This window comes from Accipiter gentilis, chromosome 8 (genome assembly GCF_929443795.1).
Source record: "Accipiter gentilis chromosome 8, bAccGen1.1, whole genome shotgun sequence".
Lineage (NCBI taxonomy): Eukaryota > Metazoa > Chordata > Aves > Accipitriformes > Accipitridae > Astur > Astur gentilis.
Window position 1 is genome coordinate 35,595,849 of NC_064887.1, and position 23,417 is coordinate 35,619,265.

General features: G+C 52.6%; 1 protein-coding gene across 4 annotated transcripts in view; it reads left to right on the forward strand.

Annotated features, from left to right (window-relative positions):
• PBX1 (PBX homeobox 1) overlaps positions 1 to 23,417 on the forward strand; it is a 134,475-nt gene that overhangs the window by 79,277 nt on the left and 31,781 nt on the right. Inside the window, exon 1 of one of the 4 annotated variants that reach the window (XM_049808891.1) lies at positions 8,989 to 9,085. The exons of 2 other annotated variants lie outside the window; for them this stretch is intronic. In XM_049808891.1, coding sequence (XP_049664848.1) covers positions 8,992 to 9,085 — 94 coding nt within the window. In that variant the 5' untranslated portion in view covers positions 8,989 to 8,991. Of the gene's footprint in view, positions 1 to 8,988; positions 9,086 to 22,210; positions 23,042 to 23,417 lie in introns of those variants that run through there. One more of the 4 variants, XM_049808890.1, reaches the window with a different exon arrangement.

Here is a 23,417-nt window from a genome sequence, read left to right on the forward strand (position 1 = left end):
AGTGTGATTGCGAGGTGTTGCTGTTGGCCTGGGCTGTGGGATTGGCAGCTCCTGCCTGGGGGCAGGTTGGGGTTGGCTTGAGGGAACTCAGGGCTGGAGCTGGAGGGGCTTGATCCAAGGATGTGCAAGAGACGTGGGGGCAGAGAGAGCCGTCAAAGTCCAGCCTGGACACAGAGGAGGCCTTTCTGGGGAGAAAGGATGAGCTGTGTTTATGCTGCTGCGCCTGCTAGACCCATCTTTCTCATGAGGTCATGGCCTCTTTATGCTGGTGTCTTGTTGTGCTGGGTCTGGGGACACCGTGTTCAGCCTTCTGCAGGCAGGCGCATCTGACTTCAGCTTGAACAGGCAACTGCCCATCCTATGTCCCCTGGTCCCTGTGGCTTGCCTGGCACAGAGACTGGGGTTTCTGTGTCCCTCAACCAGCAATGGAGAAGGTGACACTGTCTTCCTCAGTGACGAAGGGGACAAGGTCCACTTGGTGTCCTGCTCTGTCTCCCAGAGCCACACATGAGGACTGACCCAGATGTTCCGTGGAGGTTGCCCATCTGAGTACAGCTGTGTGTTTCCTGCAGGCCTGGGAAGGTGGCCCAGCTCGCACTGGGGAGGGAGGATGTTTTTCCACACCCTTCCCCAGCCAAGACACTCTCACTGGGTTTGGCTCAAAATGCCCGTGACCTTCAGGCATGCTTTTTTGGTCCCCACCAGATTTTTGAAAGATATTTTTTGAAAGATGAAGGATGGAGAAACTCCTGTGTGCGGGAGTGGTGGTGGTGGGAGCGGCAGTGCCAGGGTGGGAGTACAGGGGCTGCCAGATCCATCCAGGCACCCCACAGGGCTGCAAACAGCCGTTTGCTGGAAGCGTGCTTCGGCCTCACCAGCCTCGCTAGCTTTCAACCACCCCCTGAAGCAGCTGGGTGCCCACGGCTGCATCTATGTGTGGGGTGAGCCCTTCTCCCCGCTGTGCCTGGGCGGTTTGTGCCTCCCATACCCCAAAGCGCCTCCCTTTGTCCTGCGAAGCGAGGGTCCCCTCCAGCTGTGCGCACATGCTGGCACCGCTGACATTTAGCTTGCGCTGGCTTGCAGCGATGCATATGTATGAGGAGCGGGCGGGAGGGCGGTGGGGGGCTGGCCCTGGCCCCGTGACCTCTGCAGACATGGAGCTGCCGCTGCATGTGGCTCCAGGGGGTTTGGTTTTATTTTTGAAATTTTTCATTGAAATGTTCCAAGAATCCCAATTCAGTTTTTGGCCTAGAAGGCAGTATGGCTGAGTGGGGTGCTGCTGCTTCCCAAGGGTTTCCTCCACGCAGCAGCTCTGTTTGCACAAGGCGTTGGATGCAGCTGTAATGTTCCCAGCAAGGATCCATTTTAAGCATGGAAAATTGACTTCACCACATTGTTGAAGACTTGTCTGAACCGGCTGCCATGCAAAGTGGTCGGGTACCGTGGTCTGGGCGATGCTTGGGACCTCTGGAGAAGCACGTCTTGTCTGTGGTTGGTCCCAAATCGTGGCACAAATGTGGAGCTAGTGCTGCGTGGGTGGGTGGCTGCGTGCTTGGAGGTTTCAGGGTGGCACCTCCCGGGTGATCTTGCTTTATTCCCCTCCGGTACATACCCAGAGTGTCTGAAGACATGATCACGCCCTACTTGTTTCCTTCCTGAAGGTGGATGGTGCTCACCGGCAATCTGCCCCTGAACGCAGTGTTGCCTGCTGCTGCCCGCAGCTGCCCTTGCGAGGAGGGTCCAGCCTGGCTTTCGGGGGCAGGTAGCTGTGCATTCTGAGGCTGTGCTGTGGGCAGAGCGACCTCGGGTAGCTGCTGCCACGTGGACATGGTCTGAGTGGTCACGGTGCCTTCCTGGGCTTGGATGCGGTCTCATGGGAGGTGGGATGGTTGGGAAACCAAAGCACGGGACCACCAAGGGGCATAGGGTTAAAGCTCTCCTTGAGAGCCCGCGGCAGGGCAGAGAGGTGAAGCGTGGTCTGGAGAGCCTGGTGACAGGCAGGGCAGCAGGTCTAGTCTGCGTGGATGTGTCTGCTTGGGCTGCGCCTCATTCCCAGGCATTTTTGCTGATGGAGCGGCCTCCCAGGCCAGTGCGCAAGTGCCCCCTCCCCACCTCGCTGCCCACCCCAGTGTCCCCCTATCTGGCACCAGCTCTGGGTGCCACCCTCCACCTTCCTCCCAGGGGTGGGCAGGGGACACCGCTCCCTCCTCCTGGACAGGGCTCCCTCGCACAAAATGGCTCCCTCCAAGTTCCCACCCCGCTTCCCCTTCCTCCCCTTCCCCAAAACTTTCTTGCTGTGGGGATCGCTGCAGAGCTGTCCTCTGTCTCGGTTGTTCCTGGCTGTCAGAGGTTATATATATCCGCTCTGCTCATGCTCATCCTCTGTAACCATTTTCTGCTACAGAATCTTCTGGCTGCTCGTTGAAGCCTTAATCCGTAATGCAGCGATCAATGGGTGTGCGCCTTTACCACTCGGATGCTCATTTTTTAATCCCCACTGCCTCCTTCAATGTCATCCCTTCCCATTTTTCTTTATAGAATTTCAGGTCTACTGTACCTGCTGATTACTTAGCGGAGACCGCTGGACATCTCCCTTAATTAATTCCATCGATTTCTCAAATCCCACAAGGTTTGGGGTCCTTAGATTTCTGAAGCAGCTAAATGGAATGTCTAAATTCCGACATTTTCCCTCTATAAATTGTTTTGCCAGGGAGACGCTGGGAGGCAGCGCTCCAGCTTTATTTATTTGGAGGCAATGTTAGCCCCGGAGCCTTCCCCGTCCTTGCTGCGGGTGCCAAGGAGGGTGTTGGGAGGGGGATGCCGCTCACTCTCATCGCCTGGCCATGCCCCCCATCCCAGGGATGCTCTTGCAGACCCCCGGTCCTCCACTGGCATGCACCCTGGGAGCAGCATCCTCCTGGCGAGGGAGCTGGGGGGGGGGGGGACCAGCCTTAGGAAGGGAATAAAGCTCCTGGAAGGGACCTATTTACCAGTTGGGCCCTCACCGCGTGCGGCTGGGGAAGACTCTGTTGCTATGCGCAGGGAGCTTAATTTTATTATTACTCTCTACTATTTAATGTCTGTCTCTCAGGCAGCTGGTGATGTTTTAATGAAGCTGGAATTGCATAGTCTGTAGCGCTGGATAATCGTAAGCTGCCGAGTCAGAATCAAATTAATAATTCATGAAATTAAAGTGTATAATTAATTCGAACTGTGCAGATGAGGAAGGACCCAAGTCTTTGGCCTGAAAGGAGTGCACACATGTCCGTAAAACATGCGTGCGTGCATCTGTCTGCAGGGGCAGCAGATCTGCCACCTCCTGCCTCCCCAGCCCCAGGTCCTTGGGCCAGGTTGCCTTCCTGGACTGTAGGGCGTGGCGGCTTAGTTTAGTTGGTTTTATTTGGGAATTGCCCCACCCCCACACTCTGTTTTCAGGTTAAAACTTCCATGCTTGTGTTTGGTCCAAAAGTGATGATATTTGATGGCTGGGGAAGCCCACCTGGCTGTGTCACTGGCTATGGCCACATCTCCCATCCCATCCCCCGGAGAGGAGAAGCGAGATGTGCCTGCCCTCTTCACGGCATCACTGGTTTTTCTGTGGTTGTATTTGTTTTCTTGTTTGACCTGGTACAGAACTACTGGAAATGGAGCAGCTACTGGGTTGCTCTTTGAAGGACTTTTGCACCAAAAGTCCCAAGGGGCTATTTGGGCTTGAAAAGGTGGAGAGGGTCAACTTGGTGGAGTGAACAGTCACCCACCTACATGGGAGGGATGTTTCCCTTGGTGCTTTCCCAGTAATTTGTAGTGCAAAGAGCAGGGACATGTGTTCCTAGCCACATAAGTAAAAGCGAAAGGGACTCGTGTTGCTACTTGTGCAGGTCAGAGCCACCATGAAGAACATAGGCTTGAAAGTTTGAGATGTACCAGTTGCAAGCAGGTAGGGCAGCTGGGCTGAGCAACACTGGAGGTTTAGGGATCTTTTAGCTTTGGGTCTAGTTGGACCCAACAGCAACATTGCTGATCCATCTTGTAGGAGGCACCAACCCAGTCCTCATATTCTTCTACGTCTTTGCCAGCATTGAGAGGAGCAACTGGCAGGTGAGCAAAGTGCACCGCTTCACCCGCGCTGTCATCTGGGAAGAGGGGTCTCATTGTGTCCTGATCCAGGGTGGGACAGCTGGGAGTTGTCCTGGGAGCCGTTTCTCTTGAGCCTCTCAATGCACGCGGAGGGGGCTTCCTTGTGCGTGCAGAGCTGAAGCTTCATAGCCAAGAGAGATTGGAGGAAATTTGGATACAAAGACATGCACAAGCTGAAATTAAATGCCTGCTTGGGTCCAAAATGACTGTCTTCCCAAGAGTGTTGAGTTGCCCATACACTGGAAACTTGGTTATTCATGCAAGTTGAGATGTTGAAAATTTTGCAGCTTTGAAGGCCACATCTTTAGCATCTGTGGTCTGTACAGATAGCTGTTGGCTGATACCTGTGGAGGAGAAGCAGGCCCAACCAGGCTGCCCTGCCTCCACCATTAAACCATCTGAGGTCACTGCTGCTTCTGCAGCAGAGCAATGTCCCACACTTTTTGCCTGACTGGAGCAGGCTTTGCCTATATGGTTACAGCTTCGCAATTTATGTTATTTTTTGGCAAGGCAAAATGTTGGCATTGTGGATTTGGGGGCTGCATTTCTTGAAGATGTTTGTGAGGGAATCTTTTATTCATATGAATTTAATATTTTTTTTTAGCCAAAAATCTGGCTGCAGCAAGATAATGTGATTTGCTGTAAATGCCATAGCTGTGAAGGATCTCAAGTACAAAGCTGATGGAATATCTATTTAGAAAACTATTGATTAAAAGCAAAATTACACTGAAAGGACAGTGTGAGTTCATTTTGGGGGTGTGAATCAGGAACCCTCCCTACTCTTTTAAGTTGACTGCAAAATCCTTTCCCCTGGGTGGGCACACATTGTTCTCGTACCAGGCATAGCCATCTCGATGTAGAATCCGGGTTCAGAGACCTACCTAGTTTGGGAAGGTGAGATTTGGAGGAGTATCATCTCAGTCTACTTAATTTTTCCTGCTCCATTTGGCAGCTGGTGGCCCTGGGGGCTGAGGGACACCATGTTTCTCCTTGAGAGGTCAGGAAAGCTGTAAATTCCCCTTTCTCCAACAGAGACACAGGCGGCAAAGTGTGTTTGTGGGACAGACGGGCATTGGACATTGGCTGTTCAGTGGCTGTGTCAGTGCTTGGCTGGGTTTCAGTGGTACAGGGGAATCCTGCCTGATGCGGAGTCAAAGCGGAGGTGGGGAAACCTTATTTTTTTCTGCAAGGCTCTTGTGTTTGCAGGAAATTCAAAAGGTTGCTTTTATTTTGCAGTCAGAGGCAAACATAGCTCTTTTCCGAGTTTCATAAAATGAGGTTCTTCTGATCATTTCCAGGGCCTGTATCAGCTGTTGGCTTTGGCAATCCTGAATGCTTTTAGTTCCAGAGGAGGGACAATATTTCAGTATCAAAGGCACTCCCTGCCTAGGCTTCGGGAGCCTAGGTATACCACCCATCCACCCTGTACTGTATGATGTAAAGGCAAGATACACAGGACCTTCATTCTCATTAATTGTGTGCAATTAAGCCCTGACGCTTTTGCAATACCTACTGAAATTGGGCAATTTCTTTTGGACTATCATGGTTGCAGTTCTGCTCTTGAATTGCATTGGCATCTCCCTGCCTTGATGGAAATCCTTGTCCCAAGGTCTGGGCTGCTGGTGAGTGGTGCAGTTTGAGGACCAGAAGAGTGTAAGATGTTTTCGTGAATCGTCCCCAGTATTTTTCTAAGAGCTCAGAGCCAACCATGCGTCGGGCTGCGTGGGCTGAAAGCATGAAACCAAGTCAGCACGGTGCAATTTGCTCCCTGAGCTCTTTTTTTTTCAGTGTTTAAACATGACAAGCCGTAGCTGAGCCTCTTGTACCCTGTTTCACCTCTCTGTCTTGTGGTTTCTCGACTGCAGGAAGACAGGGAAGGGAAGGATTCCCCCTCCCTGTGAGCTTGGCTAAACATCAGCAAAGGTCTCTGAGGTTGCACGGCACTGGGTAAATGCTGAGTGGTATTAATAATAACCTGCCCCTTTTTGCTAATGTGGTCCCCTTTGGAGTCCAGATCCTTTATTATTATTATTGTTATTATTATTATTGTAGCTGTTATGATGATGGACGTGGGGAAGCCAAGGAGCGAAGCTGGCTGCCTCCATCGCTCTGCCTCCATCCTGCTCAGTCATTTCTTGCCCAGTGCCTGCCTGCAGGGTGGGTGGTTTATATACCATCCCCTGAGCAGCTCCTGCTCTCTGGAGGGTGCAAGGGAGCCTGGCGGCTCCCTTTCCCCATGCGGGCTCATCCCCACTGCCCTGGGGTAGCCTGGACTGGTCAGGGGGACGGTGGACGGTGGGGAAACCCTTGGCTCTTGGGTTGGAGCTGCTCCCTCCTTCTCACAGATCCGTGCAGCTCTACAGGGGCAGATAGGGAGGCAGAAGAGGGCAGGGGGAGTCGAGGTGAGGGGTGGGAGCCCGGCTGAAAGGGTTACTGGCAAACGCAAACAAAAACACGATGCAAATGAGCTGCTTGCAACAGGTAGCCTTAATCAGATGCTGTCAGATGAATTCAGCATCTCTCCGATTGTCGCCTGCACTAGCCTCCCGTTCGGAAGCCCTCATCTGCTCCAGATGTGGTTTAATTTACTGCGACTTGGCTAATTACTGTAATTAAGGATTAATTACTGTTAATTACTTTCACATAAACTCAACGCCAGTCAAAGAGCGGAGCCTTATGAAGCCTGCCACAGCAGCGAACACAAGCACGGCAGCTTGGGTGGGCCCACCAGGTCCTCGGGGCGATCCCGAGCTGGTACCCACTGCCCAGCCGGCCCCCAGCCCTGGCCCTCGCCCCACGGGTCAGCCCCTTCCCAGCCCTCCCGGGGCTGGCGGGCATGTGTGGCAGGGCTCCAGATGGCATCCAGCGAGCCAGCCACCGTTATTATTGTTAATAATTAGATAGAGCGGGGATTTGCTGTACAAACTCTGTTTAGGAAGGGGAGGCCAGCAGCGTCTCCGGAAGGCTCTTGAAAGATGCAACGGATTAACCACCTTACCCATCTTCAGCCCTTCTTAATGCTCCCACCTGCTGCGTCCTCCACCGGCCTGTCCCCAGCTGGGGACCTTGCTGGAGACCCTTCGTATGCAAGAGACACAAAATTGTTATGCTTCCCCCAGCGTCATGCGTGCAGAAAGGTGCTTTAGCAAACAAGGGAAGAAATCAACCCTGTATCTAAGGGAACGGGAGCTGGGAAAACCTGTAGGTGCGGGAAGGAGCGCCAGAATGATTCATGGACACTATGGCATGCAGTATTCCCATGGGAAGCAGGGGTCTGCCGGTGGCGGAGGACTTGCCCTGCTTCCCTGGCTCCCTCAGACTTGTTAGGCTCTGTATCTATCAGGCTTATTAGTTTTAAAAGTCCTGGGGCTTTTTCCACTGTAGCAGAGGGAGGAAGACCCTGGTGTGGGGGGAGGGAGGTGCAGCGGTGGGGGCAAAGGTGGGAGCGTGCCGTGCCCCATCCTCACCCGTTGCCTGCAACCCTGGCTTGGTCTTGTGGCCACGTGTGTAATATGAAAGCAGGATGGGGAGAGAAAAATAGGCATGATTAGATGGGTATTGTTCTATTAGATCTCTGCCTGCTTGCTGTTGTGTCTCAGCATTTGAAGATGAAACATATTCATTTAGCTCCCAGGATGAATGGTTTTAATAAGGGGAGCAAGATGAGGTGGGGTAGTCCTGATGACTTCAGAGACCCATCAGCTCTCCCCCTAAGGCCATTTCGGTGATGACATGGGCCACACGACCATTAACGCCGCAATCAGGACAAGTTTTCCGTGTCCCTGCGAATCCTTCAGCTGGGAAGAGCGTGTTTTGGAGCCCAGGAGGAGATGTGTATCAGCAGTAATCAGATTGAGCCTGCGGGGAGGGCAGGCAGGGGGTTGAAGCAGGGGCTCCCGGGATGCAATTCCTGGGGGAAGGCAAGGGGGAGCGGGGGATGCAGGCTGGCTGCCCGCTGGGGTGAATTGCCAGCCGGTGTCTGCTGGATTGCCACCTTCCCCACATCCCGGCACCCGGCGGATGCCATCCTGCATAGGGGCTGAGACCTTGCAGCTCTCATTAGTTATTTCTGCATCATCTGGTGCCTCTCTCTGTGATCCCACCCGGCCCCAACCACTTCGCTGCCATCCGCCTCCAGGCTGGCCGTGGCCTGCTTAAGCCCTAAATCATGGTAATTCCCATTATTAGGAGCATCTCTGGGGGCAGGGGAAGGGACACGCTGCCGGTGTCCGCATGCCCTGGCCTTGCCGGTTTGGAGCCAGGGGTGTGCAGGGGGGGAAGCGTGCTCCGGCGAGCGAGACGGGGAAGCCAGCCGGCGCTCCGGCTGTCAGCTCCGCTCAGCCCGGCTGTCAGGCGCAGGGATGCGGAGGGCCTCATTGCTTTAATTGACACCTTCCCCTCACATCCCACGCTCAGCCATCCCAGCCTCATCCTTCCTTTCATCTTCCTTCTCCTCCCAAGGAGGAAGCGGGGTGCTGTCCGGCCCTTCTCCTTGCCCCCGTGCCCCTGGAGCCAAGACTGGGGGAGAAGCGGGAAGACCAAGGGCTGGACCAGGCTGGATTCACGAGTGCAGTTGGCATCCCTCGCGTGACAGTTTGGTGTGCACTGATCTTCCTGAACGTCGGAGCATCCCCTGTGGATTTCCTTCCCCCTGTCCTTTTCTGAGGCGCTGCAGAAATGTCTTGTGGCAGCACTCCTGGGTAATTGCTGCCCATGGAAGGACCAAAACCTGAAGACCCATAGGATTTCTGGTCATGCCTTGCTGTTCTGGAGGCATCTCTGTGCGCTCATCAGCGAGAAGGAGCAAGGGCTGGTTGCTCTGCGGAGCATGTACTGGCCGTGCTGCAAGGCCTTATGAAGCCCAAAGGAGAGGGTGAAAGATGGGGGCCAGAGGAGCTGGTAGGATGGCTTCATCTTCCCCAGTCACCTCCGATGCAAATCATGCCCGGTACGTCAGAGTGTCCTGCTGAAAGCCAGAAGAGTCTGCCGCTTTCTGGGCCAGGAGGGGGGATGGATGGCCATGGGGTACTGGTGGTATGGGGCTGGTGCCCCTTTCCTGGAGGGGACAGTAAAGGCAACTTCTCTGTCTCCCAAATGGATGGGAAGCAGCAGAGTTCAGTTTTCTTGTCCATCAGGAGCTGCAGGCACAGGCTGTGACTCTGCTTGAGCAGGACCAAGGCTTCCTCTAGAAGGTTGCTTTTTAGGGTGAAGGACCTGTTGGGAAAATCCCATCTCAGGAGCTCCAGGTGCAATGGGTGCATTCACCTCTGGGGAAACTGAGGCATGCAGCATCCAGAGCTGGTGCTCAGACCATCTGTGATGACAGCCACCACTGGCTGGCATGTGGCAGTGACTCCTGTCCCATCCTCTCCCACAACCCAACCTTGGCTGCTCCATCCAGCACCCCACAGTTTGCTCACCCCAGCTAGCAGACAGGCTCCATAGTTGGTCCTTCCCTTGGATGGAGGTCTCAGAAAGCTTTGCTGTGACAATGGCTGGTCCTGCAAGGACCAACACCCCCTCTGTGCCTGCTGTGAACATGCCATGCAAATAAAAACTAGCTGCTCCCCCCCTTCCCTGGCTTGCCTTGTCAGGGGTCTCGTGAACCAAGTCACCTCCAGCATTCAGCCCAGGCAGCCAGCACAGGCAACGGGGAGAGATCTCCCACGGACCGTGCCTTCTTTGCTCTCTATTTATTTTAAAGTTGGGAGCCCTTTGATGTCTGCCTTTGCAGCTCGTATTCTGCCAGGAGGCTCAGAGCAGCCTGTGTAATTAGCCCAGAAAAATGCCGCTTTCATGTGGGTCGGGGGACCCAAGCGGAGAAGAGATTTCCGAGGGCTTTGTTCTGCTGTGGAGAAATGTTGTTTGGGGTTTGGTGGGTTTTAACAGAGCTCTTCTCACCCTTCCCTTTTTCTCCTACTGTGGGGTGGAGCTTGGGGGTTTTGGCAGGGAAAGCACACGTGGCAAGCTGCTGCTCTATGGGAGACGAGCCGTTCAGTGCTGGGCTGGGGTTTCGGGTACATGCAGAAGCGTCTTGCGCTTGAGCAAGGGATCAGCCAGAGCCACACTCCAACCGGCCCAGGGGAAGAGTCAAACAACCCAGATACTGCAGGATCACATCCCAAGGCTTCAATTTGCTTCCTTATTTGCCTTAAAAAGCATCCAAGGCGGGGTACTGCTTTCCCAAGCCCCGTTGGTCCCTGCCTGCAGGCATTGCTGTCTGCACAAGTGCACACGGAGGGCTGTAGAGCAGACTGATGCAATCCCTCGCCAGTGGTGAGCTTGTGCTCTTGGTCAGCTCTCGAGCCAGTGATTGACACGGGTGCATCACGGTCAAGGACGGCAGGTCCGTGTTTGCTGTGTGGCCGGGGTGGTGGAAGCCACCGCAGCTGTGCTATGACTCTGGGCATCCTTTCTTGCACCAGGGGTTTGCAAAAGCAGAGGGCCCTTTGGGTTGCCTTGGCATGACAGGTCGCAGTTTCAGCCTTGCCTTTTACCTGCCTTTCCCTCTGCCTGTAAATCAGCGGCAGCAGGGCCGTGGCCCCGGGGGGGCTATTGCAGCAGGGTGGGTACAAGGTGCCGAGGTCCGTGACCCTGCCTGCCCGGCAGTTACCCACGTCCCTGCCTGCGTGGCGGTTGCCTGCTGCTCCACTTGTCTCACTGGCACCTGACTGCAGCACCCTGCCTCTGCTCAGGGTGGTTCCTGTGATGCTGAGGCTTTCCAGTGAAGTGAGTTTCATTCCCAGCTGTTAGGAGGCACAGCCCAGGTGTCTTTTCTCCCCCTGCCTTTACCCACTGCCCTCCGAGCACATGGGATGTTTGCGAATAGGCCATTTGCTTTCCTCTAGCTTTTTGGTGCGACTAGGGCAATGCCAACCTCAATGCACCACTGGGTCCACCAAGCCTTTTAGCTTCAGGCATCATCCTGGATGGTCCTGGATCAGCACAAGAAGCATAGTCCTGCAGCTGCTGCTGCCTTGGAGGTGCTTTTGCTCCTTTCCTGCCTTTTGGAGGGGGCAGATGCATTGCTTTTAACATCTTTTCTGGGACCTATCCAGATCCTCCCAGTTGCCGTGGGACCAACAAAGAGGGGCCAGAGATGCTCTGGCAGGACCGGTAGAGATGTCCTCCTGCCCTAGGAGGTGGATGCGTTGGCAAACTGGTTTTCAGGATCCTGGGGACTTGGCTTGGCAACATATCTGTGTCAAGGTGGTGGTGAGGGGGTGCTCTGATCTTCCCTGTGTGGCAGAATCTCCCCATCGTGAAAGCAGCAAGAGGCACAGAACACTTTGGAAACTGAGCAGTGAATGGGTTTTATTTTTTCCCCCATTTTTCTGCCCTGGGACTTAAAATAAAACAAACCACAAAGAGCAACCCCAACCGACCCAGCAAACCCTAAGCCAACAGATAATTACATTTCTCCCCCAAAAAGGGCTGATGTGCAGAGCTAGCCGCTGTGGACACGGGCAGAGGTCTTGCTTTCTCCCTGTTATTTCTCACGTATCTCTTGCTTAAAGACCTTGTGCCATCTTCCTGCCTAGAAGGGAGCCGTGGGGTCTCCCTGGAGAGCCCCCTCTTCTTCCCCGGTCTGATTCCTTCAGCTTTCACTTGGGGTTGAATGGATGCAATGGAACCCCCCACACACACGGGGCACAGGTCCCTGGTGCCTGCGTGTGCTGTGTGTCCATAGGTATAGGGTGCAGGTTATATATGGGAGTATGGTATTTAGACCACGTTAACGAGCATACAGGAGAGCAAGGAAAATGGATCGTTTATGGTTACGATCTGGCTACTGTCAAAATACGGTGTTATTTTGACGGTTGCTTTGTCTTTGCTCTCCGAGCAATATGAAGGTAGTTTCTTAGCAACAAAACTGTGTTCGCAAACAACACCAGTGAAAAACAACTCCCCAGAAGAAGAGGAGGTGGCCTCGAGAGCACCGCTCTCGTGTGTCCCCTGGCCACGCCACATCTGTAAATTAGATGGAGAACGGGTTACCGGATGGCAGGCGCTTGCCGATGGTCGTGGTGCCATGCAGGTGCTGCCCCAGTCCCCCCTGGGGTGCGTTGCTTGGGATATGATCACTGTCCCTTTTGCAGATGGGTAAACTGAGGCAGCCTGGGGGGGAAAGAGCATCATGGAATGGCCTTTAGGTGACATGGGAGGGTTTGAGCTTCTGCTGAGTGATGCTTGCCACGTGGTGGCTGGCAGGCGCTGTCTCAGACCTCTCTTGGCCAAGGTCTTCTCCAGGGTCTCATCCCTGCATCTCAGATGGATCCCAGAAGGAGGGTGGGAGGGAGCTGCCTGCAAATGATTTTGGCAAGGGTTCTCCCGTGCAATTTGGAGTGTCTCTCCTTTGAAGGCGGCGCTGGGCCTGGTGTCTGTGCTGACGTTGGAGTCCATGAGAGCAAGCGGTTCCTCCAGCCAAGTATCTGCCAGGCTGTGTCGGGAGAACTTTTATCATTTCTGTCACAGACATCACAACTCGCTTGTCTTACCATACATCTTCCTAAATGTGACAGAATATTCAGCTGTTATTAATTGAATACTCTCTAATTTAACTGCTTAGCAGGAGGGAGAGCGACTGGTTTCTCTCAGCACAGAGAGCTGCCGTCAGGCGCACAGGAGGTTTTGGGGTGTGGAGGGGTGATTTGGGGAGTGAAATGGGGCTTTTGGGCATGTTCGAATAGGGGGCCCTCCCCCGCATGGGCCTGATCCTGATCCTGCAAGGGAAGGGCTCCAGCATCTGCTGTGGCTCCTGGTCCTGGAGGATGTGGCCAAGCCCAGGGTGGAGATGCTGAGGACATCGCTGCCTCTCCATCCCATCCTGGCGCTACCGTTTGGGAATGGAAGGGAAGGGACACCCCGGGAGGGTGGCCGGGAGCTGGTGGTGCTCCCTGGGCGCTCGGGAGGGAAGGGTGGTTTGGACCAGGTTGTTTCAACCTCCATTCATGTGCCTGGACGTGACACCTGCGGTGCGTAAATCCCTTCTTCTCTGCTGAGCTACTGGAAGCAAAGCTCAGCCCCTTCAGTGGGCTCCTTGCCTGAATCTCGATGCCCATCGTGGCCTGACCATCCCCTCGGTCCCCAGCAGATCCCAGTTATGTCTCCTTGTCTTCCTCCTTCTCCTTAACATCCACCTCCAGGAGCTCCAGAGATGTCCCACGTGCAGACCGGTTGTTTTCGTAGGTTTGCTGAGAAGCTTGACTCCTTTGGAGGATGTGGAAGGCAGCCCTCCTCGCTCGCACCTGGGTGGCAGGCTGGTGGGGGACCGTCCTCTCCAGGCACCCCAGCCCCGTGCCCGCTTGCACGCGCGTGTGCTCGCGTCTCTCTGCCACTCTCCCAGAAAGTTCAAACCCAGAGTCAAGTTTATTGTTTCTATCTCGTTTATTTTAAGTATAGTTTTACACTTTATTATATGCTGTGACATCTTAAATGGAGCCTGTCACTCTATCTTGACTACTGCTAGGGGCTACAGCCACTTACTGTGTCAGGCTTTTCGGCAGCCCTGATTAACGATATCAAAACGAATGGATCCCGGCACAGGCACAAGCGTGAAAATCAAGGGGTGATTTGCATATTCAAATTGTGCACAGCATCGAAAGGCTACGGCTCGTGCACGTATTGCACTGACACACCCCATGGATGCACATATGTGCTGCTGCACATCCCTGTGTACGGGACCTGTGCGTGTTGGTAAGGTTTGTGCACGCCTTCATCTATTTATTTAGTATCTTCAGCCAAAAGGAAAAAGCCTTGCCCTTTTTTCCCCGAGTTTTTTCATCTCCCTGGACAATATATCAATTAGGATAGCTAAATGGAATAATATTTTTTCTTCTCGTGAGCCTGTTGGGATATGTTGCAGAATTACCCATGCAAATGCTTTTTTTTTCCTGAAAGTAACATTTTGTTAGGTTAATTCATGCACTGGAAAAACAAACTTTCTGTTCTTCCAGTCCAATCTCCACTTACAAGTCAGGTTTTTGTAACCCTGTCATTAAAATGCGAGGTAGCCTACAGTAATTTGAATATTTCATTCTGCCGGCTGCTAATGCACTCTGCATTACAGATGGTACTTGCTCCATCCTTCTGGACTGGGTTCAATTATAAATGAAAGTAGGGAGCTGAGATTTGTCTTTTTGTCTCTGCTTAGTTGGAATAACACAATAAAGCTTGATGGGTAGGAATTCCTCAAGCTGCCTCCTCTTTGCCTGCGACGTCTCCCGTGTAGCTTTCTCCTCTCTATAGCGGATCCCACTTGCCTTTCAAGTCGAGCCTGGAGTATTTGGGTTGGCAATGGCGGGGTTTCTCACAAGTCATTTTTGGCTCAGATGTATTGTATCCCCTTTTTGGAAGTGCTCAGTTCAGTCCTCTTCTTTCTCTCTGTTTATTTGCTGGCCTCTGCATCCCCTTTTGCATCCCTGGCCGGGAGCTGTAGTAAGAGAAACCTGCTTGGGCTGGGGAAGGATGGTGCTGCATGGCTTTTGTGATGGTGGGGGACACTGCTGGGGTGGTGGGGACATCTTCCCCTCCTGGTGTGTCCCTTTCTAAACAGGGACAGGAACAACAACCAGGTCCTCAGCTGGAGAGAAGCGATGGGGATGCAGAGCAGCCCTCCTCCATCCCAGGATTGCTGCCGTGGGCTCTTCCCAAAGCCCCTGGGAATAATAGGGCCCCTGGAGATCCAAAGAAAACATTTACCTCTGCTTTGTGATTAACAAAAAGGGGGGTCGCAAACCTATAGCCCAGCTGCACAGGGGCTCTATATTACATACAGATGCCTTTTGCGAGCTCCTTCTCCGTCACCGGCCGGTAAAAGCAATATTGCCGAGGGAGTCAGAGGAGGTGAGGGCAGGGCTTTCAATTTGGTTTTACATTTACAAGGACCAGATGGCCTCGCTGGAGATGATCTTTGATCTGGGACGCAGCCGGAGTCGGGCAAAGAATTTTTTTTTTGCTCCCTTTTTAATCTTCTCTCTGTTTATGGCAGGGGCCTCTCTCGAAGGAGCAGGGGGGAGCTGTGTGTCCGTCTGTCTGGCCAGTGCGCTGTGGGGCTGGGTGTCAGCACCCCTCTGCCTGAGGGTGCTGCCAAACCATGCAGATGGGTGAGCTTGGTGGTAAAGCCCCGAGCGGGGTTGTCTGGGGTAGAAGGTAGAGTCAGCTGCTGTTACACCACCGCCCCGCAGCACAGAAATCTGCCTCAACAACCTCTTGCATGGAATATAATTAAATACACACAGGCACTTCGGAACAGAAATGCCACTAATTGATGCTTTTTAATTATTTTTCCCATTTTCTCTGGTGTCTCGCACCTTTCCAGCAGCGCGGAGGTGCAGGGGCTCTCTCCTCCCCCCCTTGCCTGCCAGTTTTGGGTTTCTTTCTTCCCCCCACATGTTTTGAATGGAGCGGGAGCGAAGGCAGCCGATCCTATTTCACAAGCGCTTGGACTCTTGCAGCACTCTCCCTCCTGTCCAAACAGATCGTTTACAGAAGGGGCCTCTATTTAAAGAAGGAACTGAACGTTCGGAGCTGTTTTCTGGCCTTAAAATGCTGCCGACCGGCTGTTGCCTTTCAAAGAGTCGGGCTTTGTCTGGCGCGCTCGAGGACCGGGTTTGACGCCAGGCTCAGCAGGTCGGCATGGTGGCGCGAGGGATTGAACATCGTGCGAAAAATGTGCTCCTTTATTTGCCCGAAATCATTGAATCCCAGCAAAGTTGGGTTCAAAATAGCATGTCTTAGCCATGGGAGCTTGATGGACTGTCTAGGCTTGGGCAAACTGAGCTTTCTGTGGTGCTGTGAGTGGACCAAGCTTGGAAACGAAGCAAATGGAAGAGGAGCATTCAGGTAGGCTTTGATGTGATCTGTATATAGCATAGAGAGAAAAAGACCTTGTGTGTGAGGGACGTCTGCAAGGAGTTAGAGAAACATTTAGTCCTGGAGAGCTGTGGTACTTCAAACACACACAGGGGTTACATGCATATGGGCTCCAGGGAGGCTGGCTCTGGTCCTGTCATCTAGGTGACATCTCTGACACTGTGAAGTGGCCTGATATTGTCCCAGTACAGGCCACTACCAAGAGTAGGTGCCTGAAGTTGTCTAGTGGCTGGTGTGTTGCATCTAAATGGTGGCTGCACTACAGGAGTTGGGGTGGGATTTCCAACACCTTTGGTTGCTATTTGTGCTTTGGACTTGACGTATCCTCATAGGCATATAACTTACTTTCGAATTTTTCATGGAGAGGGCTTTGAATTGCCTCGTACCATGGCTGGCAGAGAGGTGGACATGGGGAGGGATGGTTTCTAATGCATCTGGAATGGGAGAGCCTGTCTCTCAGGGAAGAGCAGCGTCCAGCCTCCACGAGGCAGAGACCCTGGGCCATGGCTGACCTCAGAGAACATGATCACTGATGGTAGGAACTTCTAATCTGCTCGTACTCGGCACTGGCTCCAACCTCCCCTTTGCCAGGGCAGTAGGTTTCCTACTGCAAAACCCATCCCTGAGGTTTCACCCTGGGTGGACAGTCCTTGCTTAATAGTTGCTTATTCCTTCTCTTTTGCTTCCCTCTTGTCTGCGTGCACCCAAAAAAGGATATGCTGTTCCTGCAGCCACCTTCTCCAAGCACCGTGGAATGAGGCTGCCTTCAAGTAAGCAAAAGAGTGATAAGGGCAATGTTCAGCTCGTGGGCTGCATCAGAAGGTTGCTGCTGGAAATGGGAATGTGGTTCTGGGCAGAGAGCATACCAGTAAGCAGGAGGTAGGGAGATCCCTTGGCAATGGAGGGAGAGGACATGGCCCCGGTGTGCTCTGCAGCGGGAGGCTGTTACATGTCTGTCCCCAGCTTTTGGTAAGGATGTCTGTCGTCGTTCTGCCCTGCCCTGCTTTGTGAGAGAGAAAGGGAGGGAAAAACCAGTGTATTTTCTGCCGTGGCTCGGCTCTGAGACGTGGAAAATCTTTCCTATATTACACAAAATCTCGAATCTAGCCCACGGCAAGGCCATCAACTTGGCAACAGAGTGGCAGCGCTCTGGACCATGTGATGGGCAGCGGGTACCTTCAAATTATTTAGCAAACCTGAGACTTGAGTGGGACATTGCCATGTAACGAGCTCCAAGCTAGCTTTCCTTGGCTGGAGTCTAACGGGTCATCTTTTTTGAAGGATGGCAGGAGAAGGGAATCTGAAATGCAGCTTTTCAGCTTGGGCTCTTGCCAGTCTTTTCACCTATGACTTTCTTGCCCCTGCCGCTTTGTGCATTGAGCAGCAGTTTGCAGGCACTGCGTGTCCAGGGGAGATGACCTTTCCGAGAGGGGAGCAGGCTGGAAAGGCAGCTTCCTTCTGGGGGAAAACCTCTCTTTGTTTGTTCTCAGGTTTCAGGGCTTGGCCTGGGGCGGTCGAAATGGGACCCTTGTCCTCAGAGGGGCTCTGGAGGCCCCGGCTTCTCATTAGCAGATTCAGCTCATTCAAAGGACCCATTTCTTTTCAGCAAGAAGAATTCATATGCAAAGCACCGCGCAGATCGCAGCCCAACTGGCATTGGGGGGGGGGGGGGGGGGAGGTTGGTTTATGGCTGGACCTGTCCTGGGAGCAATCCCGTCTTTTGTTCGCTGATTTGTTCCTGCAGGGCTTAGGGAGCCCCACGTCCACTCCATGCTCCTCCACTCCATGCTCCCGGCTGGGACGTGTCTCCAGGCGTGACCAAGGCCATGTCCGAGCCATCTCCTGGGGTGGGGACGACGGCTTACTCTGTCCCTCAGTGACACTTTGCTCTCTTGGTGCTGCGGAGGGGACTCTGGTCCATCACCCAAACTCCACCAGGAGAAGGTGAGGTCCTGGCACAGCAGGTGCTGCCCTTGGAGGGACTGAGGCAGAGCCCTGTGTTTAACCGCCTGTTCGTCTCATCGCAATAGCAAAATCTGATTCTTTTGCTCCATATCACAATCTAGGGTTGGAAAAAATCCCAAATGCACTCCAAGAGGTGTGAGAAGGGGGGCACGTGCACATTTGTGTTATCCTCCTCCCCTCTGCTGCCTGTAATGCCAATTCACCATTCCAGCCACCGGCTTTTCTCCATGGTAGATGCTGTTCCCCTGAGCCAGGCCAGCCTGTGGTCAATTAGCTGAGTTACATCTTCCGCTCAAATCTGGCCCAGCAGCAGAGCAGTGCTGAATCTCACCCTGCTCTCCTTTATCTCCTACGGCCGCTGCCCCAAGCAGCTGGAGGTTGGTCCCGGTCCCCATCCCCCGCCCGTGGCAGGAGCTGGGGTGAGACGGAGGAGGGCGAGATGGAGGAGGCTGGGTGGCCGCAGACAATCTCTCCCTCACAGCGTGGTCGGTGCAGCTGGAGAATTTGAGACATGCTGGGTTTGCCTATGCAGATAAGGGATTGATTACGGTTCACAGCTGTAACTGGAGCCTGCTAATCCTGCCCTGCTTAGGAAGGGGAAAACTGTTTTGCGAGATAAGCCGAGTGCGGGATTGCTCCAGCGCGCTTCAGCATCGCTCCCCGACATCAGCCAGCTTTGTGGCCAGACCGTGAGCCTGGCCTGGGGATGGGGGGGGGGAGGCTCAGAGGGATGGGGAGGGGACCTGTGTGTGGCCAAACTTTATCTGTGCTCTTCCAAGGGAAGAGCACCAGTAAGACAGGCTTGACCCCTGCTCTGAGGTGATGGGTTGTTTTGCAGAGCGTTATTGGGGGAGGTGAAGTTGATTTGCTTAATTAGGTAGAGTTGTGGTGGGTTGCTGCTCGTGAGACGTGCAAAGGTGGGCTTGAAGCTGGTGTAATTGGGAGGTGGCTTGTCCACTGGTGGGGCCGTTAGCTTTTGTTGGCTTGTTTATAATGTTTACAAGCACTTCCAGCCTGCTTTCTGCTGCCAAACTGCCTCTGTTCAGTGGTTCTGCTTATGGTGCAAGAGGTTCAATCAGCTCTGGCATCTGAGTGCCACCTGCCCCCAAATTTCAGATGTGAAAATTACAGCTGGGAGTTTCACTGCTGAAGCCAATGGGAGTTGACCACTAGCCTGCAGTGAAGCATCCATGAGTAGATACAGCTTGTGGCGTCAGGACTGTAAAGAGAAAAATAGAAAATACTTAAATTTGATCCGCAATGCTTCGTTCAACCATAGCATAGCAATAACTGGGCATGTGGGGACAGGGTCAAAAGTTTCCGTACCCAGCTTGGTTGCTAGCCATGAGCTAAACCAGTCGGCAGGATCAGGATGCAGGGAAGGACTGGAAAGACAAGCTCATCTGTGTTCATTCAGCTTCCCGGGGAGTCACATTTCTTGGGGAAATCTGGTTTTCAGTAATCACTGCAACATTGTGCCTTATTTTTGTGGCTATTTTAGATCATTTTCCAGTTGGGGGGGGGGGAGGATTTTTTTTCCACCCCAATGTGTTAGTGATAATTTTCCAGACCTTTTGATCATTTTGCTGCCAGATCCTCGCTCGCTATGGCAACCCATTTGGCATTTGGGATAGGGTTAGGAGAAAACTGGTGCAGACTCTTTGCCAGCGCTATGAAATAACGTGTCTCTCTTCTGCAGCTTCTGTGGCACATGCAAGCTGCATCCTCCTGAAGTGATGGAGAGCTGCTGCTGGGAGCTGAGAAACTTTTTGGCATGTGATAAATTCCCTTCTCCCATTTCCCACACCCCAAAATTACGGTTTGAGGGCAATTCAGATTTATTTTTTTTAATTTGGGTTGGATGCAGTAAATAATTTGGACTCTTCCACACCAGAATGATGGGAAGTTACTGTTTTTTAAAGCAGTTTGGCTGTTTTGAAATTAACCCAAATTTTTATTAAAAAAAAGAGGGAGGGGGGGAAAATGATAACATGAAATGGGAGGAGAAGATTTCATTTTTTATTCAGGAAACATTTTGATTGATCTGCATTTGGGTTGTGATGCAACTTACCAAAACTGGTGGTGGGTAGGAGGGTACTGGGGGAAGTGCCACTGCCCTGAGCACCTGATGCTTCTGCTGTTGGTGATGGCCTTGCCTGGTCCCCAGTAGGGCTTGTTGGCCACAGCTGGAGTTGACCTCTGCGGCTAGATGGACCATTACTCTGAACTGATGTGAATTGCTCCCATCTCTGTGGGAGTACGTATCTTATCACAATTTTGTGTGCTTTATGGACTGAAGGAACACTTCTCCACCTTTAAAAGCATCTCTCACAAAATAGTTTAAGTGCTTTGTTTCCAGACAGGCCCAATGGACACTCCCGTGTTGGGAGAGGAGGTGGGTTTGCAAAGTTCCAGGGTGGCTTTGCAGTGTTTGTGGGTACAAGTCTCTCTCTCTCAATTTGTTGCTGGGGTTTTTGGTTTGTTTTATGGCTTTAGACTGAAAATTGGTGACAGAAATGGCCCATCAGTTTCACAATGTTCCTCCTTTTTCTGGGAAATAAATAAATAAGTAGATGCACAAAAAGCCATTTTGCCAGCTGAAATTTTCCATGCCTCATCTCACGGCAGCCTGTTTTGGAAAATCTGAGCAAAAATCTGTTCATCCATTTGTAAGTTTTGGAAAGGTTGGAGTGAGGAGGGGAACTTCTGTGTCAGTTGTAAGAAAAAAAGATCCAATATCTCTGAACTCCTGCTTCCTGGAAGGGTGTGTGTTGGTATATTTGGAAATTCCAGCTTCCGTTTATGTTGGAAATAGGTATTTGTGTTTTGATGTTGATTTTGCTCAGTGGCTTTATGTAAACGTGGTAAATATATCCAAGCAGTGTTTAAAACTCCCTGTGATGACTTAACATTGAAGTGCTCCACCTTGGTTACCGAAATTGTTGATACCCATTTAAGGTGGACACCATATGCTTTGCCGAGAAGACATTTACGTTGCTGTCTGTCACGTGGACCCTTGAACTGGCAGTGTGAAGACCCAGCTGGAGGTGCTTTAGCATCCTCCCCAAAGCTCTGAGAGTTTATTTATTCCTCTAAGCATAGGGTCTTGAAGGTGACTTTGTGTTTAAAGACAAGATCCAAGACACTGGATTTTCCTTTGTGTCTGGAGTTTGCTGTTGCAGAAGTAGGCTGCAAATATACTTGCATAGGAAAAGAACCCAGGAGTTTAGGTAGGTGCATGGGGTCTGGGGGGCTCTTCTGCACAAAGAAAGTTTGGGAAGAGCAGTTCAAGCCCATGACATCATGGATCAGCCAAGGAAGCAAACCCACTCTCCTGACTTTGTTGTGACTACACGTATGAGTACGAGGAGGATGCAGACAGACAGCCGCAAGCCACTTAATGTGTAACTGTCCTCAAATATGAGGCAGATGGGAGTATTTTTGTACCAAGTTTAGTGCTGTTGATCTTCAGCGTTCACAAACATAGATTCAGGCTCAGGGAATATTGAGATCAGCTTACAATAAGGTGATTAGTTGCCGTTTTTGTTAGCAGGGGCATTTGCTGGCATCGCAGCTGTCCCTCTGTTTGCTGGCTGTCAGTTTAGACCCGGAGGTGTAAAAACACATGTTTAAAGAAAACGAGTGAGCTCGCGTGACTCCTGAAGCTGGGTCTCCATGAGCCCAAGCAAATATTGCAGATGGTTAAATCGCAAAAGGTCGGAAGAGGACCGAAGCTCAATGTGTGTTTCAAAGCCTGGCTGTGCGCTGCATGGGTGCGTGCAGGAGTTTTGGGGATCCTGGGGAGGAGCTGCCGTGCGTTCCTCGTCCATACCACCCCACAGGGGCACCCACCGGTCCAGGAAAGTATTTGGATTAGGCCTTGTTCATCTGATGCACGGGTGAGGTGTCCGTGCTTTGGTGGCAGATGAGTGCCTCGGTGGGGAAGGAGGCATCTCACCTTGCTTGTGGCTGTGCGAGAGGACAGCAAGAAGAGCCAGCAGTGCTCCACCAGTGGCCCTGCCACGCCGGGCATCTCTGGTTTCCCCATGGGAAAGTCACACCAAAGGCCTTCTTACAGCCCAGCGGCGGAATTGTCCACCTCTCGTGAAACTCTGTTGTTGGGTGGGTTGTTCCCCCCCTCAGTACATCTTAGGCACAGTAGAGGCAGGAAAGAAAACCCTTCTGAAAATCACAACCTAATTACTCCCATCTGCTCCGGCACTGCTTCCCATTTCTGCCTGCCAGGATGCTTGTCTCCGATGCTAAGTAGCACATTATTTTCGATAAGTTGCAATCATTTACTTGAAATCTCCTTCTCCTTTAAAATGTCCCTCTGGAAAGGCAATTCAGCAAGTTGGGAATGGGCAGAAACAACCATGAGAAAACCCGTCCAGAAGCAGCCCAGCTCAGGCGGGAGGGAGAGCATTCCTCACGTACTCATTAAAACCACACAGCAGGTTTCTTTTTAGGGTGGGTTTGTTTAAACATCCAGCTGCTGGGACCAGTCCTTGGCTGGTGGTGTCAGCAAATGGAGCTGTAGAGGAACTGCCAGCTCATGTAGTTGGAGGGGATCTTAACCAGGCAGTCACAGCAAATTTTATGGGACCATGCTTTTGGCTGCTGAAGTCAGCAGAGAATTGAGGAACCAACAGCCATGCCGGCTCTGGGGGACCTCTTCTTTCATCATCGCAACCTGGGTTGGCTTCATGTCATTTGCTGGGTCGTCTTCTTCCAAGATGTCCCTACTGCATCCCTGAAGAGGCTCTTCCCACTGCTCCACCTTGCCTTAGCCTCCTCTGGTGTCTTCTGCTTGGTCTTTGGCTTCCACCACAGAAGTCCTGGCTGGCACCTAACTGGGGATGAGCACACACACGTGCAGCGGCACCCAAGGGGAGACATGAGGATGAGAAACAGTGGGGAATGCTGTACCACCGCAGCCCGCATCTCCTTGTGAATGGATATATCCCATGCTGGCAGTCTGGCCGGGACAAGCCTCTTCTTCCCACGTCTCCTCAGCTTGACGACGCTGACCACAGTAGGATAAACTGCCCTTTCCAGAAGAAAGGTAGAGCTTGGAGGTTTGAACATCCTTTTCTGTTGTCACTGCTGAGCCACAGTCTCCTGCTAAGCTGCTGCCATCACCCCCATCATGTTTGATTGCCTTCTGCCTGTGTTGCCCACACGCCTCTGATCTGGAGCGTTTGGAAGGGGTAGAGAGCAAAGAATTGCTAAGCTGAAGCATTTTGGAGTGGCCTCGGAGAAAAGGGATGGCTCAGGTCCTGTGCTGAGTTGACTCCTCGGGTCCCTTTGGAAGAATGCTCCCAGGAGAACGGAGCAAATAAGGGAGGGGCGGTGGTGGCATGGAGGACCAGGAGTAGCGTGGTAACCCACCTTTGTGGATTTCTCAGGTGTCTTCACAGCCCCAAGCCATCTCCAGGGTG